This window comes from Girardinichthys multiradiatus, chromosome 21, assembly GCF_021462225.1.
Source record: "Girardinichthys multiradiatus isolate DD_20200921_A chromosome 21, DD_fGirMul_XY1, whole genome shotgun sequence".
In the NCBI taxonomy this organism is placed as follows: domain Eukaryota; kingdom Metazoa; phylum Chordata; class Actinopteri; order Cyprinodontiformes; family Goodeidae; genus Girardinichthys; species Girardinichthys multiradiatus.
In genome coordinates, this window is record NC_061813.1 from 16532412 (window position 1) to 16559961 (window position 27550).

Genomic DNA, 27550 nt, shown 5'->3' on the forward strand with positions numbered 1-27550 from the left:
TGCACATGTCAAAATCAGAATCAGAATCAGAATCAGAATCAGAAAAGCTTTATTGCCAAGTACGTTTTTGGACATACAAGGAATTTGTTTTGGCGTAGTCGGTGCAATACAGTACAAATTAAACAGTATAAACATATCTACAATATAATATAAATATATGTGCACAGTTTTAAGTGAGTGAGAGTAAATATAGAGCAGTATAAGATGCAAGAGCAATACAACAGTGCAGGTGATCATTGTGCAAGTAAAGCAGTGCAAGTAAAGCAGGAGTCCAAGCTGAGCGTTAATGTAACACATAGAGTTACAAGTTACAAGTGTCCTGTCAGCAAAAAAAGGGGGGGTGTGGGAGAAAGGGACAGTGTCAGGGTGGTTTCCGGGCTTTGTTAACCAGGCTGGTGGCAGATGGGAAAAAACTGTTCTTGTGGCGTGAGGTTTTGGTCCGGATGGACCGCAGCCTCCTGCCAGAGGGGAGAGTCTCAAAGAGTCTGTGACCGGGGTGGGAGGGATCAGTCAGAATCTTCCCTGCCCGCTTCAGGGTCCTGGAGGTGTACAGTTCCTGGAGCGACAGTAGACTGCAGCCAATCACCTTCTCAGCAGACCGAATGACACGCTGCAGCCTGCCCTTATCCTTGGCTGTAGCAGCGGCGTACCAGATGGTGATGGAGGAGGTGAGGATGGACTCAATGATGGCTGTGTAGAAGTGCACCATCATAGTCTTTGGCAGGTTGAATTTCTTCAGCTGCCGCAGGAAGAACATCCTCTGCTGGGCTTTCTTGATGAGGGAGCTGATGTTTGGCTCCCACTTGAGATCCTGGGAGATGATGGTTCCCAGGAAGCGGAAAGATTCCACAGTGTCAATTGTGGAGTCACAGAGGGTGATGGGGGCAGGTGGGGCTGGGTTCTGCCTGAAGTTCACAACCATCTCCACTGTCTTTAGAGCGTTGAGCTCAAGGTTGTTCTGGCTGCACCAGTCCAACAGATGGTCCACCTCCCATCTGTACGCAGACTCATCACCATCAGAGATGAGTCCGATCAGGGTGGTGTCGTCCGCAAACTTCAGAAGCTTGACAGACTGGTGACTGGAGGTGCAGCTGTTGGTGTACAGGGAGAAGAGCAGAGGAGAGAGAACACAGCCTTGGGGGGAACCGGTGCTGATGGTCAGGGAGTCAGAGACGTGCTTCCCCAGCCTCACGCGCTGCTTCCTGTCAGACAGGAAGTCAGTGATCCACCTGCAGGTGGAGTCGGGCACACTCAGCTGGGAGAGCTTCTCCTGTAGCAGAACTGGGACGATGGTGTTGAAGGCAGAGCTGAAATCCACAAACAGGATCCTGGCGTAGGTTCCTGTGGAGTCCAGGTGCCGGAGGATGAAGTGAAGGGCTAGGTTGACTGCATCATCTACAGACCTGTTGGCTCTGTAGGCAAACTGCAGGGGGTCAAGGAGGGGGTCGGTGATATTGCCCCCTTCACATTTCTGTCTGCCCCCTCATACGTGCATGCCTAGAACCGGCCCTGGAAATGAGGCAGGTATTAATTAGTCTGATTGCGTGTTAGCCATCATTCTGACTGAGGCAGGAAACAAGCTATGGTAAAAAACCTTGTGGGTGATTAGGTTGTTCGCTCTGCTGCGTCTTAAATTATGTTGTGTTATTATGAGTGTTTGTGTCTGAGGACATTCCAACTTAAACAGCTAACACAGAGCAATCCAGAGAAGCAACAAATATGTAAAAACAAGAATAAACCATGAACCCAATTAAGCAAAACGAGAATTACAGGAACTAGAGAATATAAGCAGGGAAAATGCAGAAAAACTGTTTTGGAGTTTGAGTTTCTTGTTTGTTTTTCTGTGTTCAGGGACAACTGTCATTGAGAAGATTCTCCAGTCCACTGTTCTGGAAACCTTCCTGCTACAGTCCCTCCACCATCAGAGACTTGTACTTCTTGTGAACATTGCCAGCAAAATAACTCCAGCTACACTTGCATTAGTCTTTAAAGTTGGAAAAGGCTTTGATGCTGTGGCTAAATTCAGGCTCTATACCCAAACTGGCTGCAGGACATTGGTTCTAATGTAGTTTTAATGTTTAAAAGTAGATCACTCTATAAGGTTAGCAGACATGGTGTAATGGGTGTCCTTCTCACTAATGTTGAATGCCTGCGTTTGAGTTTCCATAGTTTTAAACTTTTAACAGTTAAATGAGAAATTATTGTCCAATTTTGCTTAGTAAATTGTAGCCTCAATTTTATGCTCTTATCTGATAAGTGGGCCACAAGGTGGGGTCTTCTGCTGAAAACCCATCTGTTTTGGTTTTTAACATTTTGTGCATTCATGGATGGTACTTCCCACACATTGGTTGTAACCTGTGGTTATTCAAGTTACTGTTTCTTTTTTATCATATTGAATCAGTCTGCCCATTATCGTCTGACCTTTGACATCAACACTGCATTTCATCAATAGAACTGCTGCTCTCTGGGTATTGTCTCTTTGTAAACCTGAGAGATATCCATCAAATCATCCCTCACGAAAAAAACACAAAGATATTTGAACTTCTTTGCTTGATGCAAAGACTACCTTTCCAGAAGGTGCATGGCCTCATATTTAGAAGCACTGACTCTCATTCCAGTCACTTCATGCTCGGCTGCAAACCACTCCAGTATGCTGGTCATGGCTTGTAGAAGCCAACAGAGCCAATTCATCTGCAAAAAGCAATGATGAGACCCTGAGATACCTAAATCAGATACCCAACTCTCCGTGACTACACCTTGAGACCCTAATCATGAAAACAACCAACAATATAAAAGACAAGAGGCAGCCCTGTTAAACGTCCAATGTGCTCTGGAAGCAGGCTTGACCTTTTGCCGAGAATGCAGACAAAGGTCTTGCTTTGTTCATACATGGAGCGCATACTCCTTAAAACTGTCCCTGGCACTTCTTAGAAAATGCCCCAGGGAACATGGTCTTTAGATCTACAAAACACATGTAAAAAGGAGAATCAAACTTCCATGATCCCCTCAGCATTTCAGAAAGGGTAAAAATCCTTTCAAATTCCATTGTTGCATGGTTGGTGTGACAGTCGTACAGATCCTTCTGTGTCTGAGGTCCAGTCAGACAAACCCTCCTTTCCTTAGGTAAGCTTTTCTTAGAAAGGCTGAAAAGTGTGGTCCTTCATTAGTTGAAACAGACTCTCTGACCCCCTTTCTTAAAGTTTGGGACCACCATCCCAGTCTGCCACTCTGCAGGTGCTGTCCCAGTCCCCCATGCAGCATTGAAGTGGCATGCCAATCATGACAGCCTCACAATTTCCAGAGCCTTCAGCATTCCTGGGTGCATTCCCATTCACCTCAGGTTCCACACAGCTGTGGAGCTCAGCAACCATTGGCATGGTAATGGACTCCCTATTTCCAAGTCTTAAGACTCTTCCTCTTCCACAGAAGGCAAGGAGACCCATTGAAGGAGATCCTTAAATTGATCCTTTCATACCCAACAATATCTTTAGTTAGGTCCACAGTTTCCATCCCAAACCATACACAGTGTGGGATAGTCCCTGTTTTTTCTTTGCAAGTGCTAGATGGATTTCCAGAACTTCTTGAACCCAACCAAAAGTCCCTTAGCCTCTTCAACTCCTCCCACATTTTTTCTTCTGCAACTAACAAAGCTGCAGCTCTGTCCTTCCATTCACCCAAGTGTCTAAGGCATAATGCCATAAGTCTGATGAAATGTCAATCACTGACACTGAGAGGTTTGTAGAATTACAGTACTTCTAGGAGTAGTTTTGTCCCACCATAATCTTTGAATAAAAATAAAGAACAAGAACCTTTTAACCTAAAATGAGCTACAGACTCACACATACAGTTTATATTAAGGTGAGAGTTATTATTTGCTCTCAAGCTTCATTGTTCCAATGACATTTTCTATCTGCTGAGCCTACTGTGCCATTTGAAGGTTACTTGAATATAGAGTAAACAGTGTACACTCACCAGCCACTTTATTAGGTACACCTTGCTAGTACCGGGTAGGACCCCCTTTTGTCTTCAGAACTGCCTTAATCCTTCGTGGCGTAGATTCAACAAGGTACTGGAAACAATCCTCAGAGTTTGTCCATATTGACATGATAGCATCACACAGATGCTGCAGATTTGTTGGCTGCACATCCATGATGCGAATATCCCGTTCCACCACATCCCAGAGGTGCTCTATTGGATTGAGATCTGGTGACTGTGGAGGCCATTTGAGTCCAGTGAACTCATTGTCATGTTCAAGAAACCAGTCTGAGATGACTCCTTTATGACATGGTGCGTTATCCTGCTGGAAGTAACCATCAGAAGATGGGTACACTGTGGTCATAAAGGGATGGACATGGTCAGCAACAATACTCAGGTAGGCTGTGGCATTGACACAATGCTCAATTGGTACTAAGGGGCCCAAAGTGTGCCAAAAAAATATCCTCCACACCATTACACCACCACCACCAGCCTGAACCGTTGATACAAGGCAGGATGGATCCATGCTTTCATGTTGTTGACGCCAAATTCTGACCCTACCATCCGAATGTTGCAGCAGAAATCGAGACTCATCAGACCAGGCGACGTTTTTCCAATCTTCTATTGTCCAATTTTGGTGAGCCTGTGCGAATTGTAGCCTCAGTTTCCTGTTCTTAGCTGACAGGAGTGGCACCCGGTGTGGTCTTCTGCTGCTGTAGCCCATCCGCCTCAAGGTTTGACGTGTTGTGCATTCAGAGATGCTCTTCTGCATGCCTTGGTTGTACAAGTGGTTATTTGAGTTACTGTTGCCTTTCTATCAGCTCGAACCAGTCTGGCCATTCTCCTCTGACCTCTGGCATCAACAAAGCATTTGCGCCCACAGAACTGCCGCTCACTGGATATTTTTTCTTTTTCGGACCGTTCTCTGTAAACCCTAGAGATGGTAGTGCGTGAAAATCCCAGTAGATCAGCAGTTTCTGAAATACTCAGACCAGCCCGACTGGCACCAACGACAATACCACGTTCAAAGTCACTTAAATCACCTTTCTTCCCCATTCTGATGCTCGGTTTGAACTGCAGCAGATCGTCTTGACTATGTCTAAATGCCTAAATGCATTGAGTTGCTGCCATGTGATTGGCTGATTAGAAATTTGCGTTAATGAGCAGTTGGACAGGTGTACCTAATAAAGTAGCCGGTGAGTGTATGTTGTCACTGGAAGTACTTTGCACTGTTCTAACATAAATTCAAGACCCACCATAGGTATTGGTTTAAAAGATTTATGTTATGACAAAATATATCTGGAATCATTTTTTTCCTTTTGGGGAAATTTGTTATTTGTAATTAAGTTATTAATTTTCACTACTTGTTCTACTTTTTCTTTAAAATACAAATTTTTATTTTTTATACAACTTTATATTTTCTCTGATTACATAATTTTCACAAATTAAATCAGATGTTATGATCAAACAGTTACTCAGTACTTGAGTAACCTTTTCAACAAAATACATTGAAGTATTGCTAATTTTACTTTTACTCTACCCACCTCTGCTGACCTAGTACCCAAGATGGCCTTGTACAAAGTACACTATTAAACCACCCTGTTCTTAAACATAGTGGACAATATGGACATTCCATACTTACAGAAGTTCAATAATAAAAACAAAGCTTAGATTTAGATCAGGGAGGCTGTTCCTTCCAATCATACCACTTCAGGCAGCACCCTTTTTTCTCTTGTGGACGCTGAGGTGCGCCAGACGAACTACAGAATCCCTAGATGCCACCTGTTCCAGATCACCATCCACAGACTACAAGAACCCTGGATAATCCTAACCACTGCTCGGTGCATAAGCACAGACAATAGTTAGAGCCTTCCCTCTTACAACCTGAAACTGTAAAAAGGCAATGCTTTTGGCAATTCTGGTGAGTGTTCCCACACTTGCCCAATGCCTTTTCCCTGAGCAACCCTGGAGTAGAAGAGAATCCAGCACCCTCTCCATGAGTTAGGTTTTAGAGCCCATGAAGTGTGTGAAGGTGAGTCCAACAATATCTAATCAGTAACACTCAATCTCACACACCAGTCCCTGCTTCTTTCCTACTAATAAAGTGACATTCCACGCCCCAGATGTGATGCTTGGATTCAGAATGCCTATGGCTCTGACCCTGGCATGCCACCTGGCCTACACTGCACTTGATCCTTAATCTTCTCTCTACATGTGGTGGGCTCACATGGAGGTGGCCTTGGGCTGCCTTTCTAGGCTGTGCCCAGGCAAGCCCCAGAATTCAAGGCTTGACCTTCAGGTGCCTGGTGCCAGGCTCCACCCCAGGCCCAATTCCAAGAGGGGGCCCCTGTCTCCTGATTGCGGGTGACGTTCGTCAAAGAATGCGGTCAGAGATCATCAAAATGTTCAAGTACCTTTTAGTCTGAACCCTCCGCTGAGGCAAGTCTGCAATGGGAGACCCTAACAGAGGCAGAATCCACTGAAAACCCTAACCCTACTCTGAAAAAACAGCCCTCTGGATCACAGGGGCACTGCACCACACAACCTATCCATAATCTGTCAAATGGGTTTCTTGATCTAGATGGTGCTTCATGATGCTGCAAATGTGAGCCATACCTTTCTTATTTTTAATGAAATCCATGTAACTTTCACTTCACAATGATGTAGTTCATGGATCTACTACATGCTCCCCCCCACCACAAACACACCACACACAAAAAGGTTTGTGTCTTTAACTTCACAGGAATATACATTGGAACATTCGCAAATTACTGTATTTGCAGTATATTATTGTGATGATAAAAATATTTCTCCACTGAAATCGCAGATTCTCCTTGGAGTCCCAGCATTAACATCTCTGGTGGTGATCTGAAGGAGCATCAGTCTGTCACTATAACCTGCTCAGCTTTGACTCCCTGTCCACACTCACCTCCTGAACTCACCTGGAATCTCCAACAAGACTCTCACAGACAAACAGAGAAAAACACAGATGGAACCTTTACAACTAAAATCCAGGAGAACATCACTCTGTCAGACACACATGATGGATACAACATCAGATGTTCTGCCCGATATCCTGTGAATGGAGGAAACAAGACAGCAGAGACAGCAGTGACTCTCAGTGTTTCATGTAAGTGATCCTGTCAGCACGTCATGGTTCAGCTGTTTCTGATCAATAAAGTTAAGGTGTCCCATTTTCCTCAGATGCTCCTAGAAAAACCTCAGCATCCATCCGTCCATCAGGTTTGGTGTCAGCAGGTAGCTGGGTGAAGCTGAACTGCTCCAGCAGAGCCAAGCCTCCTGCCAGCTTCACCTGGTTCAGGAACAGCAAACATGGAGCCATTAATGTATCTGTGGGGCAGGTTTACAGCTTCAATGTTACTGAGGGAGGAGAGTTTTACTGTGTGGCTACAAATGATCTGGGTCAACAGAGATCATCAGTGATCCATCTTAGGTTTGAAGGTATTTTTTAAAAATGCACTGAATCATAATTCCTCTAAATATTATGAGGAAGGTTCTCAACATCAGGTGTTTAAATGTTGCACTAAATGTTCCTATTTCAAGGTTTATTGACTGGACATCTTTCATGGTTGCTAATTGCAGTAGCAATTGGGATCTGTCTGCTCATCTGCCTAGTTGTTTATGTTAGGTAAGTATCCAACATAATATAATCTTATTTCAGGTGACCACAGCTCTTGCCTGAAACTCTTAAACTCTTTTATCATGGTGAAAACAAGATTAATATAATTTTCGGTTAGAGCAACATTTACCTACTTTTAAATTAGGTGTAATAGAGATCAATTAGGATCATGAGCAGTTGTCGTGTCCTTCATCTGACTTTTATTTAGCAGCATACTATGTTTTCTTTTAACCTTGCAATCAAAAGTTACATTCATACATTCAATAAGTAATAAAATGAGCCATAAAAGGTCAAAAATAAAAGTTAAAAATATAAGACAGGCTTAAAAGCAAGTATAATAAATACGTTTCTCCTGTTCCTGGTCTTTGAATGATGCCTTGAAATCCCCAACAGTCACAAGTTCAGTTAGTTTTAATTCTGTTTGGCGAACATTTCAGGCAGAGGGGGAGGCATATTTAAAAGCTCTCCTACCCAATTAGGTTCTCATTCTTGGAACAGACAAATGCTAAAAAGCCAGAAAGCGCAGTCCATAATGAATGTCGGACCTTATCATAAAGGTTGTCCGAAAAAAGGAGCCAACCCCAATATACATTTATAGGCAAATAGCAGACAGTGAGAAAGTCTGCGGACTTACAATGAAAGCAGCAATGTACAAGAGACCATGTTGGACACGGCAACCATAATGCACACTGATATACAGGGTCTAACTTCTTTACATACTGCTTGACAGTGTTTGTATACTCTTTAAATGAGAGATTATTGTCAATGATGATACCTAGATCCTTGTAAGTTTTAATGATTTCAATTTCTACCTCTTGTACTGTTGGGATTCTAGAAGTAGTGGATACATGAGCTTGGTCTTCCAGGATTCAACACCAATTTCACTTGCATCAATGTGACTGGATTCATTTAATGGCCAACTGAAATAATTCAAAACTTTACACTACTGGTTTTGAAGAGCAGTAAAAGATAGGATCATCAGTATACAAATTATGCATGGACATTGCAGGTCATGGTAAGGGTTATTAACAAAAATAATTAACAAAAGTCCTTGAGTTTAGCCCTGGGTAACCCCATTTGATATGGGGATGAGTAAAGGGCAGGACCCAGCAAGTTGGACACACCACATTATGTTAGACCAGCCTACAGCCTGGCTACACAATCCAGTTTTTGAAATCTAATTGACAAGGATATTATTGTCTACAGTGTCAAAGATTTTCAGAAGATAAATAAACAGGACAGCAAAATATTTCATCTATTTCGTATATCATCTAAAGATTCAAGAATGTCATTCACCGCTCTAATAGCAGTTGTTGTCATGCTGTGCTGCTTACTAAAACCAGACTGATGGTGTGATGGTCTACATGAAGTAATACTTAAATGTGTTATATAAAATGATAGCTATCTTAACATTATGGGTAGTATTTAGCTTCAGCATTAAGGTCTCCAGGAAGATTATGAAAAAAGAAAATACACACTGTTGTCTTTCACCTGTTTTAGTGAAGCATGTTGATGAATATGGCTTGCAAATAATACAAACCTTCTTACAGCTTTTTTATGTCTTCCAGGTGTTTCAAGTCCAAGCAGCCAACTCCTCAACAGACTCAGGTGGGCAAACATTTAGCTTCTGTGTATAGCAATGAAATGTATTTTCATGAGTGGACTTTGTGCCAACTTTTAAATTTGAAAAATAAGATTTATTTTCCCCATAGACTCCAACGGGTGAGGAGGCTACTGTTCAAACACCATCCGAGGCAGAGGAAGAACTCCATTATGGAGAAGTGGCTTTCTTCAAAAGGAAACCTAAAGCTTCCTCCATCTCAGTGGAGAACAGCAAAGAGGAGGAGACAATTTACACACACGTCAAAGTATCCAAATCAACAAAATGTTCAACACAGAGTGCTGACAGTCCAGAGGATCTTTATGCTCAAGTGAAGAAAAAATAACTTTGCCACAAACGTTCAGTTTTGCTTATACAAGATATCACTTGAAGTGCCACGTAACCTTTCTTAGAAGCCATTAATATTCATCACGTATTATATTATCATGATTAAAATGTGCTATCTTTGTGTTGTTAGTTTCCTGTTCTGGGTTATTTTTCGTGTCGTGACTTTGTGTGTGTCACACCTTGCATGATATTGTTGCTGGAAGTAAACATATTCTTTTCTTCAACAAAACATCTAATCTCTAACCATTTTGTAGTAATAAAATATTTTTTTTTCATGATGAAACAACATTTTTGCTATATCTATGTGAATACATGTTCCCCTTTTTTGTTGAAACATAATTCAATCTGCTACTCTGCATCTGGACACTGCAGCTTGGTCTCTTTAGCCTGGTCATATGCCATTTAGGTTCTTTTCGAAAAGGAATGTATTTTGCTGGCCAGTCCAAGAGGACGTTTTTAGTCTTTTGCCACTGTTGACCTTTTGAGCTATCAAGCAGGTAGACATAAGTATGTGGCAGCTTGAGTGACATTTCATGTTATGCCAGATAAATTAATTATTGTTCATAAGCAATAGAACTACTGGATCTGCAATACTGTGTAACTTGTGAAATGTTGCGGTGGTGTAAAAAGGTGCTTTATTTGTGTTCACTGCCTTGCCACTTAACTTAGTCTTTTTTTTTCATAACTTGATCATCTCTAAAAAAGACTTGATTTTGTTTTTTAGTTGGATTTTATGTGATAGATCAACACAAAGTCGTGCACAGTTGTCAAGTGGAAGGAAAAAAGTCGAGTGAATTTGAGTTTGGGCCTCTAATGGTCCTAAATAATAACTAGGAGTCTCAAATTTAAAAATCAGGCAAATGTTAACTCACTGTAAACATTTTCACAAATAAACAACAGATTCTAACCAGCTGAAAAAAAATATAATGCTTTCTAATAAAAATATCAGTTCAGTTATCCATGTTGATTTAGAATCACTGAAGCTGTTTTAACCCCATAAATAGTCAAATCAAGGTGAACTTTACTGTTATTCTTTTTGTGTGGAAGGAAGGCATCTGGACAGTAAGATAACAAGAATAAAGGAAGTATTCTCGCCTTCTTCTGAAGCAGATCATGAATAGTTTCATGAATGAATAAGGCCAAACTAGTTCTACAAATTTTACATAAACACGAATAAATAATTTACAGTATTATCTATTTATTCTTGAGCCTTTTGATTTTAGTCATCTGTAGTCATTTTAGTTTTAGTCTAGTTTTTGTCAACTAAATGTCCTAAAACAATATTCGACAAAAATATGAAATCATAATAGAATGCCTGTTTAGGACCTGTCAGAGTTAGACACACTGATAAACTCAGAGAAGGTATGCAATGAAGACACAAGCGAGTCAAAGTTATCTTTGGCTGGCCAGGGAGAGAGAGTCCATTCTCTCAGAGGAGCTGCCCTGTGTCACAGCCTTTTATTAAAGAAAGGAAAAAAAAACACTCATGTTACAGCATTGTGGGTGTGGCTACACAGTTTCACAAATACAAGTCCTACTGAATAAAACTGGTTCTATCCAGATACTGATACAGCACACACATCCACATGTGGCATTCAAGGACACGAAGATTGTATGGGGTGCGAAAAGCCCTCTTCCCAGAACTCCCCCGCACACACACACAAGTTCCTGCTCAGTCTGCAAAGCGACCACATAAATGCAACTCTAAGACAAGATAACAATTCTGTTAATAGTTTATAAAACACTGAAGATAAATGTAAAAGGATTGAAACTACTTCTATCAAAGTTCACCAAACTAAATAAATGAAAATGTCTTAATGATAAATAATTTAGGATAAACAACTTTTTTAAACTAAGCAATGATAATTTATGTACAAATCTTCCAAAAGTCCTGTTAGAACTTGAAGGGCAAATTATTTATTTACACCTTGAGGAAAAATTGATCCAAGAAATGAATGGAGTTAGTTATGAATAACTATAACGAGATCTGCTTGGATTTCAGCCAAGTACAATATTCTTGTCTTGTTTTTGTTGGTTGGTGGAAATGTTAATTATTTTGAGGACATGAACTCCTTCATGGAGCATCCTACTTCTTAGTGCAGGAAAGAAAACAGCATATGCACAGGTGAAAGAGGCGGGAAACTGTTCAACTAATGCCCATAATTTAAGCATGCAGAGGACCCCACACTCTAAGAAATGATGTGCTGGCTCAACATAAAAAAACTGATGTAACAATTTGCATAGATCTTTTTAAGTTATTACAACTTAGCCAATATTGAGTAAATACCACAAGACTTTTCTAGTTAAGCAAACTCAATTACTTTAGTACAGGCAACATGCTTTGCTCTGTCCTGTACAAGCTTGATTAAGTTGAACCAACTTAATTTTCATTTAATAAAAAATAGTTATTTTAGTTAATCTAACCCATTTATTTTCCTTTGATCCTACCTACCTAATTTTTTTTTAGCACTAATGACTTTTTCATCTAGGTCAGAATAAATTACAATTTCCAGCTTAATGATCAAACTGTTTATTCAAACATTAATGTATATTGATATGTCAGTAGCACAAAAACAGTAAATGACAGAAATTACATAAAACAGCCTGGTAAAACTCTCTCAAAAGACCCGACATTTTGACAATAATGCTGATCAGACCGATATGAACTCTTCACATTATTAAAAGTGCATTATTTTCTACTGAACTCTTAACATCTACTGTACAGTACAAACATTACAAACGAGAGTGCAACATTTCCTCAATAATTTGAGGATAGCCAAACTTTTCAAATTTCTTTAGTACAATTTATTTTTTTGTGACATTACCTTAGGACTGGCTATCAGATCATCCAGCTCAAGGAATATTTTCTGAAACACTTCAAATGTATTTTTCAGTTGTTTTGGGTAGCTGAGGTTGAGTGCATTTATCAGCCCCATCAGCAAAGCGCAGGCTCTGAGAATATCCACATCTATTAGGACCTCTGTTCCCTCTAGGACGATCTTTGCATGGGCAGAATCAGAACCACCTCGTGTTGTGACAATCTTCATCAGTTCATCCGTACCATTCCCGTCACCATCCTGGTTGGACAGAATTAATTGGAATGTTTCTAGGGTTTGTAGTGGGTTGGAAAATGGCACATGGCTACTTTATGTAAATAGCTTCCTGTTTTTATGTAGTTTCACTTTTGTTGTCTCAGTGTGGTGTCATTTTGTTAGTGCCTGCCATCCACAATGATCAGTAGGAAAAACAACATCTCTATCGGTGTCAAGTACAGTGGTGTTTGATTTACCTCTTCTTTCAAGAGTTCTTCCTCCTTTTCCCTTAGATACAGCATTAAGCAACAGATGGCAATCTCCCTCCTTGTCTCCATAGAATTGTCCTGTGAATAAGAAAAACAATGTTGAACTGCTTGTCCAGAAAGATGTGTATTTGATAATTACATCAAAATTACATTACATAATTACATCAATTACTGGTATTAATTACATTCAGGTATTTGCCTATTTTACTATTATCTGACATAGTATTCCATTATAACAAATTGTGCAAACAGCTGCCTTTTAATGCATCTAGGAGACTAAACAATAATACAATAAATTTTGAAATGCATTTCTGGCCACCTACAATTATTTTATCAATTATTTAGATACATTTAACAGTAGTACAGTGGACAATGTCACTGTCTCATGGCTCGAGTGACTTCTTGACAGATGGGTTCATAGGCTGCCCCATGTTTTAAATGAGCAATAACATTCCCAATAAAGACAAGGGAGAGATTCTCCACCATGGCCATGTCTAAGTCTATAATGCTTTAAGAGAACTCTCTTTCTTTGTGTTTCAAATTTGCAAATTTTACAGATCCACTTCATTTTAAAAACTAGCTAGGCTCTGTTTAAATTACTTAGGTCATTCAGAAGAAACTCCCTACAACTTGTGCCACATCAGCAATACAGTCAAATTTATTTAAACCTTTTTGAATATTAAGGAAGAAAAACAAGCTTGCTAACTAGGCTACTATAAAGAAATTGGCTTTAGTCGATTACACACTCAAATGCTGTTAAAACAACTAGACAACTAAATAATGTTAAGAGCATTCCTGTGGTGTTGGCATGTGCCTGACTGCCCTTGCTGCCGCCGTGGCTCGATGAACAAACCGCAAGTCACCTACAACAGTTGAGCTAGCAGCTAACAGTTTTTGGTGGTAAAAACTTCATCAATAATTAAGCAATGTCTAGTGTTTATACATGTAAAACTACTGCTACTAAAATTCAGAACCAAAAACACAATTTGGCTGCCACCATAAAACACAACTTAATGTTATGGCCGAATGGCGACACCAATTAGCTAGAAGTCTAACTTAAATGTTACCACCATTTATTGAGGTAAATCATTCAATTTTTTCCAAAAATTTTGACTTTTCTTTGTGCTGACAGAGTAAATAGCTGTTCAAAGTTAACTGAATAAAAAAAGATTTACTACTTACTTAATCTTGGAAGTTTTCAAAACGGCAGTTTTCTTGCTCCACACGTTTCTTCTAACAAGCATGGTCTATCTGCTGAACAAGCCCGGGCATGTCCACCTACTCAGCTTTAACCGGACACTTACAAGATTTTTAAGTTGTAATAACTGATTACACTTCTACGTTAAGTTAAGGCAGAAATGTCTGTTCAAAATCAACATATTATTGAGTTAAGATTGTTTTCTATATTTAATGCGGACCAACGTATTACATTAAGTTATCAACTCATTATTACGTGTTAATGTAACAAAAGTAATTTTACATGCTGAAAAAGTTCTAGATTTTGAGCTGTACCTACTAACCCCGTGAATCATTTGTTTGAGTGCAGACTAAAGAACAGATAAAGAGGGCTCCCAACTCCCCTGTTTCTACAGCTAACATATCTTGATGAAAGGCAAATAATCAGAGACTATCATATTCTTCTTATCTTACCTAGTATACAAACACTTGTTGACTCTTATTCTTGTACAAATGTTGACTAATATGGTATGATTTTACACACAAGCAGGGTCTTCACGAGGATTTGAAAAGCCATAAAAAGTCATGAGTTTAGCAAGTTAAAGGCCTTAAAATGTCTTACAAATGTTAAGTTTTTCTATTATGGGTCTTAAATTACATTTGCTTAGATCTGAAATTCATCTGCTCTCTTATGAATTGGTTCTTCTATTGCCTCTTCTCCTTTTTGTCCTTTGCTGCATTCTGTTGCTATGATGAAACTACTAGGCCCATAATGCATAATGTCAGACCCAGAGACATAATGATATCTCACTATATAGGATGATTTGGAATGAATATTCCAATGTCTATTTAGCACAGTGTTTTGCCTCAAACAGGTTTATTTGTAGATTGCTTGGGGCAGACATGTCGGGCTCCAAAACGCGCTTTGCGCTAGCTCCTCAGCAGTTCCAGCCCAATCTCTCGTGCTCTTCCCCCTCCTTTGCTGCAGGAGGTCAGTCTAAAGCTGGAGCCAAATTTAAGCAAGATGCACAACAGAAAAAATACTAAAAACGGATTCTGAAAACAGGGTGGAGTATTCACCGTTGTTCTTGTTTAGCATCTTAGCATAGGCTAAATATTGCTGAATTTTCAGAGTGCAGCTAAGACAATGTTTCATCACTGGCTGCAAAAAAGATGCTCAAAGGATCTCTGAGGACAGCTACAAAGATGTGGAAATGGATTTCACATTGTATGCTCAATCACTAACATATTTCTTCTGGATTCTAAAGAATAACTCTTGAAATAATTGACATATTCGTTCATAATATGTGGTATAATGCTGAAAAAAAAATCAGAATTGGGCAGTGAACAAAGGTGGAGACCTTGGCAACCCGATCTACGGATGCTTAGGCTGGCTTTAGGGACGTGTCACCTCACTGTGGGGGAAGGAGCCTGAGCTTGTACAGGAGGTCGAGAGATATTGACTAGAAATAGTTGGGTTCGACTAGACGTAGTCAACTAGAAATAGTCTCCTTGAGAGAGGATGGACTTTCTCCCACTCTGGAGTGCCCCATGGAGAGAGGTGCTGAGCTGGGGTGGGTTTGCTCGTTGCCCCCAGCTCAGTCGTCTCGTGGTCTTGGTGTTTACCCCAGAGGATGAGAGGGTCGCATCCCTGCACCTCTGACTGTCATTTCGGCCTACGGGCTGAGGGGTAGTGCGGAGTACCCGGCCTTCTCGGCATCCCTATCGGGGCTGCTGCATAGTGCCCCTCCCTGGGACTCCATTATTCTGCTGGGGGACTTCAATGCCCACGTGGGAAACAACAGTGACACCTGGGGAGGCGTGATCGAGAGGAATACCCTCCCCAGGACACCTTAGGCAGGAGGTCGATGATCAACTTTGTTGTTGTGTCTTCAGACCTTCGGCCACATGTTTTGCACAGTCTGAAGAGAGGGGCTGAGCTGTCCAATGATCACCACCTGGTTGTGAGGCAGATCCGCTGGAAAAGGAGAAAGCCGGACAGACTTGGCAGGCCCAAGGGCATAGTGAGGTAAATAAGTGAGTAATTAAAATCTTAACTAAAAACATTTTTGTGTAGTTATCTGATGTGAGTTTGCCTAATAAATGGAGTCAATGAGTAATGTAATCTGCTGGACTGAAAGTGCATAGCAGTTTTTTTTGCAACTTCTCAATACATTAGTCTGATTTAAATAAAAGGTCCGTGGCCTGTTTGAGCAATGGAAAAAGAACGTACACAATTCCCTGCAAGTCCTTTTACCATTGTAAAATAAATCCTGGGGTTTTTGTGTAAAAGTGGCTAGGGTCTCGTACCAAACCATTAGAAAAAGACTTCAAAAATGATGTCGGAAACAGCCCTAAAAATACAAACATACAAAGAAAGCAGCAAGCTTTAAACAAGCTTCAACATGCTTAGTCTTCACTGTTGTAGTTTTCCACACTGAAAGTTTATAGAGGCCTTTGCGGTTCATTCCATAACTGTCATTGCTACAGACTCTGGTGCAGGCAACAACCAAGAGGCAGAACTTAGGTTTAACGGCTTTATTGGGTCACAAGAACCAAGAGTGTGGCCGTTTTGGGTTCTGGCTTGGATGGGCCAATTTACTGAGGGACAGAGGTAGGTAAATAAGATGGTCTTGAGTAGGAGCTGAATCATGGGTAGAAGAGATATAGTCTTACTGTTCTGTAGGTCTGTAGATGTGTCCAGGGGAACAGGTAATTCACACCATGATGATGGAGTTTGCCAGGAGAGGTTGCTGTTGTGTGGTGATTGGGGTTCTCTCTTTCTTACTTTCCAGTCAACTGGATGGGATGTTGGATGGTGGACAGGCAGGTGAAAGGCTGATTCCAGAGCTGATAGGGAGGTGGGTAATCTCCAGAAGCAGTTCTTTTCTGGAGGAGGAAGGAGGCGCTTGGTCCGGCAAACACTGTGGGGTTCCTTGAGCAGAACCAGGATTTGGACCGGAATCCAGTCACTCTGGGCAGAATAACAATCTGACGCCTCCTTCGAGATTCCAGTCGCTTGAAAGCACTCTGCTTGATTACCTCTGATGGTTCTCAGCTGTGTGGAAGTACCCGCCTGTCGCCACCCTAGTGGAGAGGTAAGAGAGAGGACAAAAAACTACACACATACAAACCAACCTGTGCTCAGGTCTAGTGGTATGACAATAGCTTATTATTTTCAAGGGTAACACTTTGTCTTACAAGGGGCACCAGGCTGTGGCTGGTTTTATAGTGAAATTATGTTCTTTCAACTTCTAAATTATAACTCCAATGGTGCTTAGTGAAACATCCAGAGGTTGAAAATGCAGCTGTAACCTTTGCCATCTGAATGTTTTGTAACAGTAAGAATTTTATGTGAAGGTTTCTTTGCTTTTGCCAACCGTACCATTCTATAATGAGAAAAGGGTTTTTTAGGCCTTCAGCTAATATTAAACCAGCAGATACTGATTTGCACACAGCAGCTGGAATGCTCTCTAAATACTGACAATTTTCACTGACATCATTTTCTTCACTTGTTTAATAGTTATTTCCTGTACCATACCACTTTATGTATCTGTTGACTGGACGTATCTAGTTTTTAAGCTCACTGGTTTTGATGTTAATTGCTGGATTCTTCTGTTGGTCTTACCATGATTCCTTGTTCCTATTTCTGCCATTTGCATTTTGTTCCTCAGAATTAACGATATATGACAAATCTATGGCCAATTTGTTTATATTTCTTTGTATGTTTGCATTGGGTTATCAGTAACTTGTTTGAATTTCAAATATTAAAAAAAATGTTTACCGAAAGATAACATTGACATGTTCAATACTTGATATCAGCCGCATGTTGTTTGAGGCCATTTGCACACAAAACAATTATGATTAAAATAAAAAATAAAAAAACAAAAATGCTTTGTTGCATTTCTAAAGCTCATGTACAACACAACTATGCATGTTTTCGCTGAACACGGCACAATTTGAACATCCCGGCCTCCGTTGTCGTGTACACAGGAAAAAACCTTATCTTCCTGTATGGGGAAGCCTTGGCAAATGTGCAGTATGACTGCAATCAGAAGAAATTGATGCACACAGCATAACAATTGCCAACCAGTTTAAAACCCATAGAAGATAACAAACAATGGCATATTGCATAGTACTGTTTCTAATGCTGACTTTTTTGAATCTTTTCAAAGTGCTTTCTAGTGGCATTGCAGGTATATTACACCATTTTTTTAAGTTTTGACTAGTGTGCTGCTCACAGAGCTCACCAGGGGTGTTTTTAGGGTCTCAAAACATTGGTGGCTTTAGCCCAAATCCAAAATATTTAGATTTCAATAAGACAATTTATAGGTAATTTAAAATTAAAATATTATAGGACAAATTGTACCAGTTCTCTGTCTCGGCTGGTTTTATACCGTTCGGCATCCACCTGTTCCTGAACACACACCCACCAGGCTCCTACTCTCTGGTTGGCTCCGCGATTGCTCTGAAATGCGCCCTGTTTGAGGCGCTCAGTGTAACTTTTCAGGTAACGAAGGAGGAAGGTCGACCTGGAGTAAACTGCTGTTCTGGACTTCTCCAGAATAGAGTCTGTCTCTGGCTCTGCGCGTAGTTGCGCATTAGCGGTGTGCAAATAAGTATTTTTTTGTCTTCTCCTTTTAACTCATTGTCAGGTTAGGTGGAGCGGGATGTGATTATATGGAACACATTCCGCCCCGGATATGCATAGACTTGATTTGTCTGTTGTCATGTTATCATAGTTAAAGTGTGGGGTTTGTTTTTTGTCAGTGCAGATTTAGGATGAGTGGGTAGTGGCATGTAGTATTTCGGTGGGACTTTTTGATTGCACAAAGTGTAGAACGACAGTATTAGAGGAAGTCATTCAATTATTTTATTTAAAAAACACACTATGGCTGTTTTTGGAATCAAAACCATTAACAATTTATGTAAAATATTTAACATCTACATATTTGATCATGTTAAATTATGACAAAATGGAGCATTAATCACCGTGTGGCATCACTTTGTTTTAACTATCGTGCTCCACAACTGAGGTGAGCTGCTGAGGCACTATGGGCTGTAAATGTGTATAATTTTATCAGCTAAACATATTGTCATGTTTGGACTAAAAATGAGTCCTTGTAAAGATTTTGCTTTCTGTCTTGGTCTCAATAACATCTGAGTGCATTAAATAAGCACCAAGTCAGAACTTCTGACTGCAGACGCTCCTGACATCTAGTAGGAAGACAACTGTGTACAGCTGATGTCTTCATGCCTAGGTGATTTGAAACTGCCTGCATTCCAAATTTTTTTGTATTAATTGCTAATATGTCAGTGGGTTTCTTTATTTCTGCCCTCGAACATGAACTGATCAGAGAGCTGATGAACTGAGCCAGATTCTTCTAATTTTTTAGTTAACTGATTTTGGAGTCCCACCATGTGCTCCTCGTCCATGTTTTCGTTTATTCTCTTCTCTTCCCTTAAAAACTCCCCTCAGGTCTCTAATGCTCCATGTTCCCTTGCAAATAGATAGCTTGAGTTCTAAATCATGTTCGGGAATTGGACCGGGCTTCGAACTGCGTTGGTGGAAACGGGGTGAGAGACGTTCTTTGCCACATGTTTTCTTAATTGATTATTTGCTAATGCATACCAGGCCTAATAGTAAAGGAAAGATAGAAAATGAGGGGACTTCTGAGATATGCCTGGAGGTCAAGGTGGCTTTACAAGTAAATAGGATAAGCCTAAACCCACCCCCACCCCAAAATATATTGCCTAAAAGCAAGAATTGAGAGAGGGAAGGAAGTGATAATGCTTGGTTCACACGGCAGGATTTTTATGCTTATTTTTTGCCCTGATCTTCCCCTTCTGATATGCATCGATTATTGTGATGGCTCTTAAGATAATCTTATGATATAATCGGGATACAGAAAAAACATCCATCCCAATCTGGTCTGTCTGGCTATGGATGGCTCTTTCGTCTAAATAGAGAGGTCCCCTACATTACATCTAGGGGTTATTTGTGTTGCCTGTTCATTCTTTTCACATGTATATAACAAACGGTCTTAGACCTAAGTTGATCATATTATTTCTGCTCATCAGATACATTTAAATTGAAATGGACTTCAGAATGGGAGTGGATATAGTTGCTTTATTAAACAATCAGTATTATGCCTTAAGATTGACTTTTCTCATTTGAATCCTCAACCAATCAATGTGATGTACACTGTGAATGTCCTGCAATTTTGTTTTGTTTTTACATTGTCATCTGGATACGATCGGTCTGATACTGTGCACTGCTTTCCATTCCGTCCTACTCCTATGCACTTCTTGTATGTAATAGATGTGTGAGATTTATTGTTTTTTTGACAAATGAAGTAAGAAATCAGTACTGGGGTTTTAAATATATTATTGCTAGATTTAAATTGAAAATCTTCATTAAATGCATAAAACTGGAATTCCCTTTCTATTTGAAAATATTAAGATAAGATTTTTTGACATATGTGCAGAAGTGTGTAGAGTAACCAGAAAGTTTACTCAAGTAAGATAATCACTTCAATATAATTTTACTCAAACAGAAGTAAAAATTGTCGCTATATGCTCATTCAGGAGGAGTGAATGATGCCAGTCACAGTGACTAGCACCATTCACTCCTCCTGAATTTTTATGAACTGATGCAATCTGCTGGGTTTCCTCAGATAGAAAACGTTTTAAGCAATTTGAATAATAAACTGAATTTAACTGCATTGTTTGATTACTCAAATCAATTGGAATATATGTACTTGACTTGGAATCTGTATGATTCCACTGAACTGCCTTTGTAGAGTGCCTTGAGACAACATGTTGTGAATTGGCGCTCTTTAAATAAAGTGAACTAAAACTGGATAGTAGGCCTCAAATGAGAAAAACGTCAATCAAGTAGGAGTAAAATTGTCATCTCTTTAGATAATTGTCTGACCCAAATGCAAAACACACTCAGGAGCAAATAAAGTTTGAAAAAGGTTTATTATCACAGCACAAGCTTAAGTTCAGGGTTTTATTAGTTCAGACAACCACGGGAGGGTACAATGGCTTCTTGGGCTTCACTGGAGAGAGAGAGAGAGAGAGAGAGAGAGAGAGAGAGAGGAGTTACTCAAGGAAGGTCTTTTCAGAAACAATATAAAAAGCCAAGTGTCTCAGGTAGGTTAGCAGTCCCAGGAGGCTACAGTGGAGGTTGGGAGTCCAGGGGGTCTTAGGGAGCCAAACAGCCAAAATGAAGAAAATCCAAGGTCAAATTGTTAGTATGTAATCCAGGTTAGAACAAGGTTCTGGATAAATAAATCTGCCCACACCTCACAGGTAGAAGGAAGCAGGAAAAACAGGTACTGGTTAGAACACACACTCTGTGTCTGGCAAGAATTACTTTGGCTAGGGATTTACCACATGGGCAAAACACTCTGGCGTCGACAGACTGGTAGCTTGGCTCCTAAGTACTCCTCCAAGGCATCCACAATCAGATGAAGATCAGGGACACCTGTGGAAGGAGTACACCTTGCGGCTCGAGGGGGACCTCTGGTGGACATGTTGCTCCCAAGCCCCAACAAAAATAGTATTAGGTAAAAAGTCTACCTAAGTACGTCTTAAATTAATCATAATGTTATTTATCTTGTGAAAATGATGAAATCAAAAAAAATATTTATGTGCAAATTCTGACATTTTATTTTAAATATAAGGTAAAAAATTGTAAAAAAGTAATTTACATCATATTAAACTGGTTTGTTGGCGGGCTGGGGTGGGTTTGCTTGTTACCCCCCAGCCCAGCCGTATCGTGTTGGGGTTTACCCCAGTGATGAGAGGGTCGCATCCCTGCAACTTTGGGTTGGGGACAGGTCTCTGACTGTGGTTTCGGCCTACAGGCCGAGCGGTAGTGCCAAGTACCCGGCCTTCTTGGCACCCCTGTCAGAGGTACTGGATAGTGCCCCTCCATTATTCTGCTGGGGGACTTCAACGACCACGTGAGAAATGACAGTGACACTTGCAGAGGCGTGATCGGGAGGAAAGGCCTCCCTGATCTGAATCCGAGCAGTGTATTGTTATTGGACTTCTGTATTGGTCACAGATTTTCCATAATGAACAAATGAGCAAAAATAAAAAAACGCTAAAAAATAAATACATAAATAGAAAAAAATAAATAAATAAAGAGAATACTAATAATGTTTGTACTGATGTAAGAGTTAGGATTATTGATTATAAATATTTATCAAAAATTATAATTAAGAATCAGAATTTATAGGAAATAAATTGTAACCAAACATTTTTTCTTACGAATAAAAATCAGATGCGATTATTGGGCTCACAGGACTTAATAATTACAATTAGTTAATTATCAATAATAATTGATCATTATAAACCAAAACCACGCCAAATTTCTCTGTGTTATCAACCGTTTTACTGAATGGTGGCACACTAACCTTATCCTGACAGATAATCACTCTTACACAAAACAAACACTGTCTCTTTATCTATGTGAAAATGTATTAAACCAATAGTTCACTGATAATTAAAATAAGCTTGTGTGCTGAGGGTAGATGGAGATCAAACCAGCAGCTTAGGATAAATTAGAATAACACAACAATTTAGATGAACTTGGAAAGATGAACAAAACCACTAGACGGTGAAGCTTTTCTCCGTGTGCCTCTAGACAGCAGCTATCAGCTGGTAGAATGGTAGGGCCACGCCCCAGACGCAGAGCATCTAGGAGCTGTTCCATTAGCCACTAGCAGCTGATAGCCCCAAACCTCGAACAAAGGATTGTAAAACTCTAAGGCGGGAACTTGGTGGAAAAACCGTAAGGGTAATAAAGTAATGGAACAAACAATGGAGTGGCCAGGCCACGAGGTCCAGGCTGCAGTCTGTTTCGCATGAAAAACTTCCAAAGTTCAGCTGTAACTCCTAGCTGATTGATAATCAGCAGGACGAACAACGCTCCCAAGCTTGAGCGCAACCGCTCATTGCGCTTCCACAATATTCAGACAGCATATCAAAACAGTTCAGCATAAAACACTTCAATTAATATTGCATGCAACAAGTTAATGCCTTGGATTAACTAGTGGTGATCCTAATTCACCTTAACTACACATCACCCTGCCCAGACCTCTAAATAGACCTATCCGATTTAGTATTAAAAAAGAACGAAATTACTTTGACAGGGGGGAATCAGAGTGTCCCACATTCGCCATCAACTCAAAAACTTTAAACTTCTCATCCATCCAAAACAGGGAAAATATGAGGAACCGTTGCAGTCGACTGAAAAACGAGGAAAGTCGTCTCCTTGGAAACAAAACCACTGTGGGTTTCACTTGTGCCTGGGTTGTGTCTGATGGTCTTTGATTGGTAAAGTAAATCTCCTGGTCTTCTTATCCCAGCAAGATTTCTAGCTTTGTCAAGCTCTTCCAGGAATGGCCAGTGTTGAGAAAAAGTAAATCAGTCCCGAGCGTAGCGGTTCACTACAGCTGGAAATGGCAGTTAAAAGATTGTTTCCCATGCTTTTCATAAGCTCTTATGACATCAAAGCTTCGAAGCCTGTTGAGCTATGTCATACAGTCATTTATCTGACCAAAATGGCGGGTGTGACCTCAACAATTGTTGTATATGCAAAAAATGTCTTCTATATATTTTCATGTATAAAATGTGTGACTCCGTGTTGCGCTGTGGACTTGCGACCTGTCCATTGTGTACCACGCCTCTCGCCCGTAGACGGCTGGAGATAGGGACCAGCTCCCCCGTGACCCTGTATGGAAGAAGCAGATATAGAAAATGGATGGATGCATGGTATCTCACCAGAGTTTCAAAGAACTCTGAAAAGTTAAAGAGCTGTCATATTTAACCCAGAACCAGGAGACTCTAGTGCAGCACAACTCAGAATCAGAATTGGTTTTAACAAGTTTATTGAGATGGAGTTTTCTGACAGGAACAGGACTCCACAGCCTTCAGATTTCTGGAATCGGCTCACTATGAGAGAGAGGAGGATTAATGAAGATGCAGTAATGCTTACTTTTTGGTGATTATGTTGAGGCTGGGGAGGAGTGAGCAAACTGCGGAGGCTGAGTTCGGCAGGTCGGCATGCGGCGTGAGCAGGTTTCTCCAGTCGGTGTAAGGCATTGTAGGGTGGACAGGCAAAGCACATAGAGCGAGGAATGAATCTATGATCTGGTTCAGTGGATCCAGGGAGATCCTTGGGCTGTGGTAAATTCATTGAAGTATTTACCAACTTGTTAGGAGGCGGAACCACGGCGGGTTATCCATGACGAAGGCTTTCATTCAACCAGCGGGACGCGAGACAGGACCTTGAAGGTAATCCAGAGCAGGGCCCAGCTGACAGCAACCACTTGAGTTGAGTTAACAATCTGACACCTCCTCCAAAGTCTCAGCAGTATTTCAAGCTCCTCTTTGATTGCTCCAGATGAAGGACACCTGTGCAGCTGTACCTGCCTGTTGCACTCAGCTCCGTGGCCTGACAAGAGCGGGATGTTCATTTCACTCTCCATGGATGAAGCCACGGACGATGGTGTGGATAGAATTTAAATGTACTGGTCCGGTTTCATAACAAGGATGCAAAAACTAAAAATAAAAGTTCACACTGTCACAAGAATCTTATGTGTAGGCTCACATTGGGTTTGTCCATTTCCTGTCTAGACATTGTCCCTTAACATCCTCAAAAGTCATCAGAATCTATCACTTAAAGGGCTATTTTTCAAAATATTCACCTGGAAAAGCATATTCTCGGACCCCATCTTGATGAAAATTCAATTCAATTCAGTTTTATTTATATAGCGCCAATTCACAACACATGTTGTCTCAAGGCACTTCACAAAAGTCAGGTACATACATTCCAATTAATCCTAATCATTGAACAGTGCAGTCAGATTCAGTTATTTATTCAAATTGGATAAAAAGTTTTTCTGTCTAAGGAAACCCAGCAGATTGCATCCAGTCAGTGACTTGCAGCATTCCCTTCTCCCGGATGAGCATGTAAAGACAGTGGACAGTCACTGGCGTTGACTTTGCAGCAATCCCTCATACTGAGCATGCATGTGGTGACAGTGGAGAGGAAAAACTCCCTTTTTAATTGGAAGAAACCTCCAGCAGAACCAGGCTCAGTGTGAGTGGCCATCTGCCACGACCGACTGAGGGTTTGAAAGAACAGAGCAGAGACACAAAAAGAACAAAGAAGCACTGATCCAGGAGTACTTTCTATGGGATGGAAAAGTAAATGTTAATGGATGTAGTTCCTTTAGTCGTTTCACCTAGAAAGAATGAACAGATAAACTCTGAGCCAGTTTTCAAGGTTAGAGTCTGAAAGAGAGCACATATAATTAGTTACAGTAAAAGCTCAGTCAATTGCCATGTCTAGGAGAGAGAAAGGGTTAAACACTGAAAGACAGGGCCATGTGGATCATCGGTAGAGTGTGAGCATTAAATTGTTCCCAGAAGCTTGGACGATGCCCCTCTCCAGAAAGGTGTCACAGGTAGATACATAATCAGGCCCGGTGTAGCTTCTAGGAAGAGAAAAGAGAGAGAACCTAAAGTTAAAAACTGAAATAACAGCAAATAATGCAGAATTAGAGAGAAGTGTGAGAATGTAGCGAAGAGAGTGAAAGTGGTCATTATGTCCTCCTGCAGCCTAAGCCTATAGCAGCATAACTACATAGATAGCTCAGGATAACCTAAGCCACTCTAACTATAAGCTTTATCAAAAAGGAAAGTTTTAAGCCTAGCCTTAAAAGTAGACGGGTTGTCTGCCTCACGGACTAAAACTGGGAGCTGGTTCCACAGGAGAGGAGCCTGATAACTAAAGGATCTGCCTCCCATTCTACTTCTAGAGACTCAAAGAACCACCACTAAACCCGCAGTCTGAGAACGAAGTGCTCTGTTAGGAACATATGGAACAATCAAATCTATGATGTATGATGGAGCTAAATCATTACCAGTTTATGTGTATATTTTAAATTCTATTCTAGATTTAACAGGGAGCCAATGAAGGGAAGCTAAAGTAGGGGAAATATGATCTCTCTTTTTAATTTTCATCAGAACTCTTGCTGCAGCATTTTGAATCAGCTGAAGGCTATTAACTGCATTTTGTGGACATCCTGATTGTAACGAATTACAATAGTCCAGCCTTGAAGTAACAAATGCATGGACTAGTTTTTCAGCATCACTCCTGGACAGGATATTTCTAATTTTGGCAATGTTCCAGAGGTGAAAGAAGGAAATTCTAGAAACCTGTTTAATATGGGATTTAAATGACATGTCCTGGTCAAAAATAACACCAAGGTTTTTTACTTTTTTATCGGAGGTCAATTTAATGCCATCCAGGTTAAGTGATTGACTAAGCAGGTTCTTTTTTAAAGACTCTGTTCCAAAGATGACAACTTCTGTCTTGACTGAATTTAGAAACAGAAAATTTAAAGTCATCCAAGTTTTTATGTCTTCAAGACATGCTTGTAGTCTATCTAACTGGTTGGGCTCATCAGGATTCATGAATAAGTAAAGCTGAGTATCATCAGCATAACAGTGAAAATTTATTCTATGCTGCCTAATAATTTTACCTATTGGAAGCATATATATAATAAAGAGAATTGGCACAAGTACTGAACCCTGTGGTACTCCACAATTAACCCTGGAGTTTAAAGATGATTTATCATTTACATGAACAAACTGGAATCTGTCAGACAGATAAGATTTAAACCAGCCTAGCTCTGTTCCCCTGATCCCTACAGCATATTCCAGCCTTTCTAAAAAAATATTGTGATCGACTGTATCAAATGCAGCACTGAGATCTAATAGGACGAGTAAAGACACAAGTCCATTATCTGATTTTTTTTTCTGATATTTTGGAAGAATCCCATAAAGTCATGACTGCTGAGAGCTAAGGGAATGGATAGCTCAACAGAGCTATGATTCTGTGTAAGTTTAGCAACTGTACTAAAGAGAAACCTAAGATTATTCTTGTTCTCTTCTATTAATGATGAGAAATAAGCTGTTCTAGCTTGGTGAAGTGTCTTTTTATACAACTGTAGGCTATTTTTCCTAATGTCATCCATACACAAAAATGTATGGATGACCAGAGTTATACATGAAAGGCTTCTTATACATCTGGGCCCAGGAGCCCACAATACCATAAATCCCCCATGGTCTAAAGGGTTTAAAGGTTAAAAGGGTTCTTTTCAAATAATATAATATGTTATGTGTTAAACGTGCATTCCATACATAGCCCCCCGCCTAAACATTAGTGAATGAATTAACTGTAATGATGATTTTTAATATAATAACAGCTTCTCATTTTAGTAGATTACATAGAATATTATGGCCACATGCTGCCCTGTAAGCCTAACCAATAGGCTCAAAGGCCTTTACTTGTAGCCTAAACTATATTTGGTAACAAATGAAATTTATCGTTCTATCATTACTCCAGTCTTGTATTTCATTAATTTATGATGTGGAGATCAGGTTAGAGAAAGACAACTAAATATTAAAAGTCACCAATCCAAGG

The 27550-nt window shown here is 40.3% G+C and overlaps 1 protein-coding gene and 1 long non-coding RNA gene across 3 annotated transcripts in view; one reads left to right on the forward strand and one right to left on the reverse strand.

The window, feature by feature from the left end:
- Nucleotides 1-27550, forward strand: part of LOC124858506 (B-cell receptor CD22-like) — a 41177-nt gene that overhangs the window by 781 nt on the left and 12846 nt on the right. Inside the window, exons 3-4 of the mRNA XM_047350575.1 lie at nt 1852-1931; nt 6784-7105. Of these exons, the coding sequence (XP_047206531.1) occupies nt 1852-1931; nt 6784-7105 (402 nt within the window). The remainder of the gene's footprint in view (nt 1-1851; nt 1932-6783; nt 7106-27550) is intronic.
- Nucleotides 21006-24390, reverse strand: LOC124857622. 2 transcript variants are annotated; one of them, XR_007035635.1, is made up of 3 exons: nt 24053-24390; nt 23200-23788; nt 21006-21104 (listed from the first exon to the last, which is right to left on the reverse strand). It is a non-coding gene; the product is annotated as an uncharacterized LOC124857622 (long non-coding RNA). The 2 variants fall into 2 exon arrangements; XR_007035634.1 differs by lacking the exon at nt 23200-23788.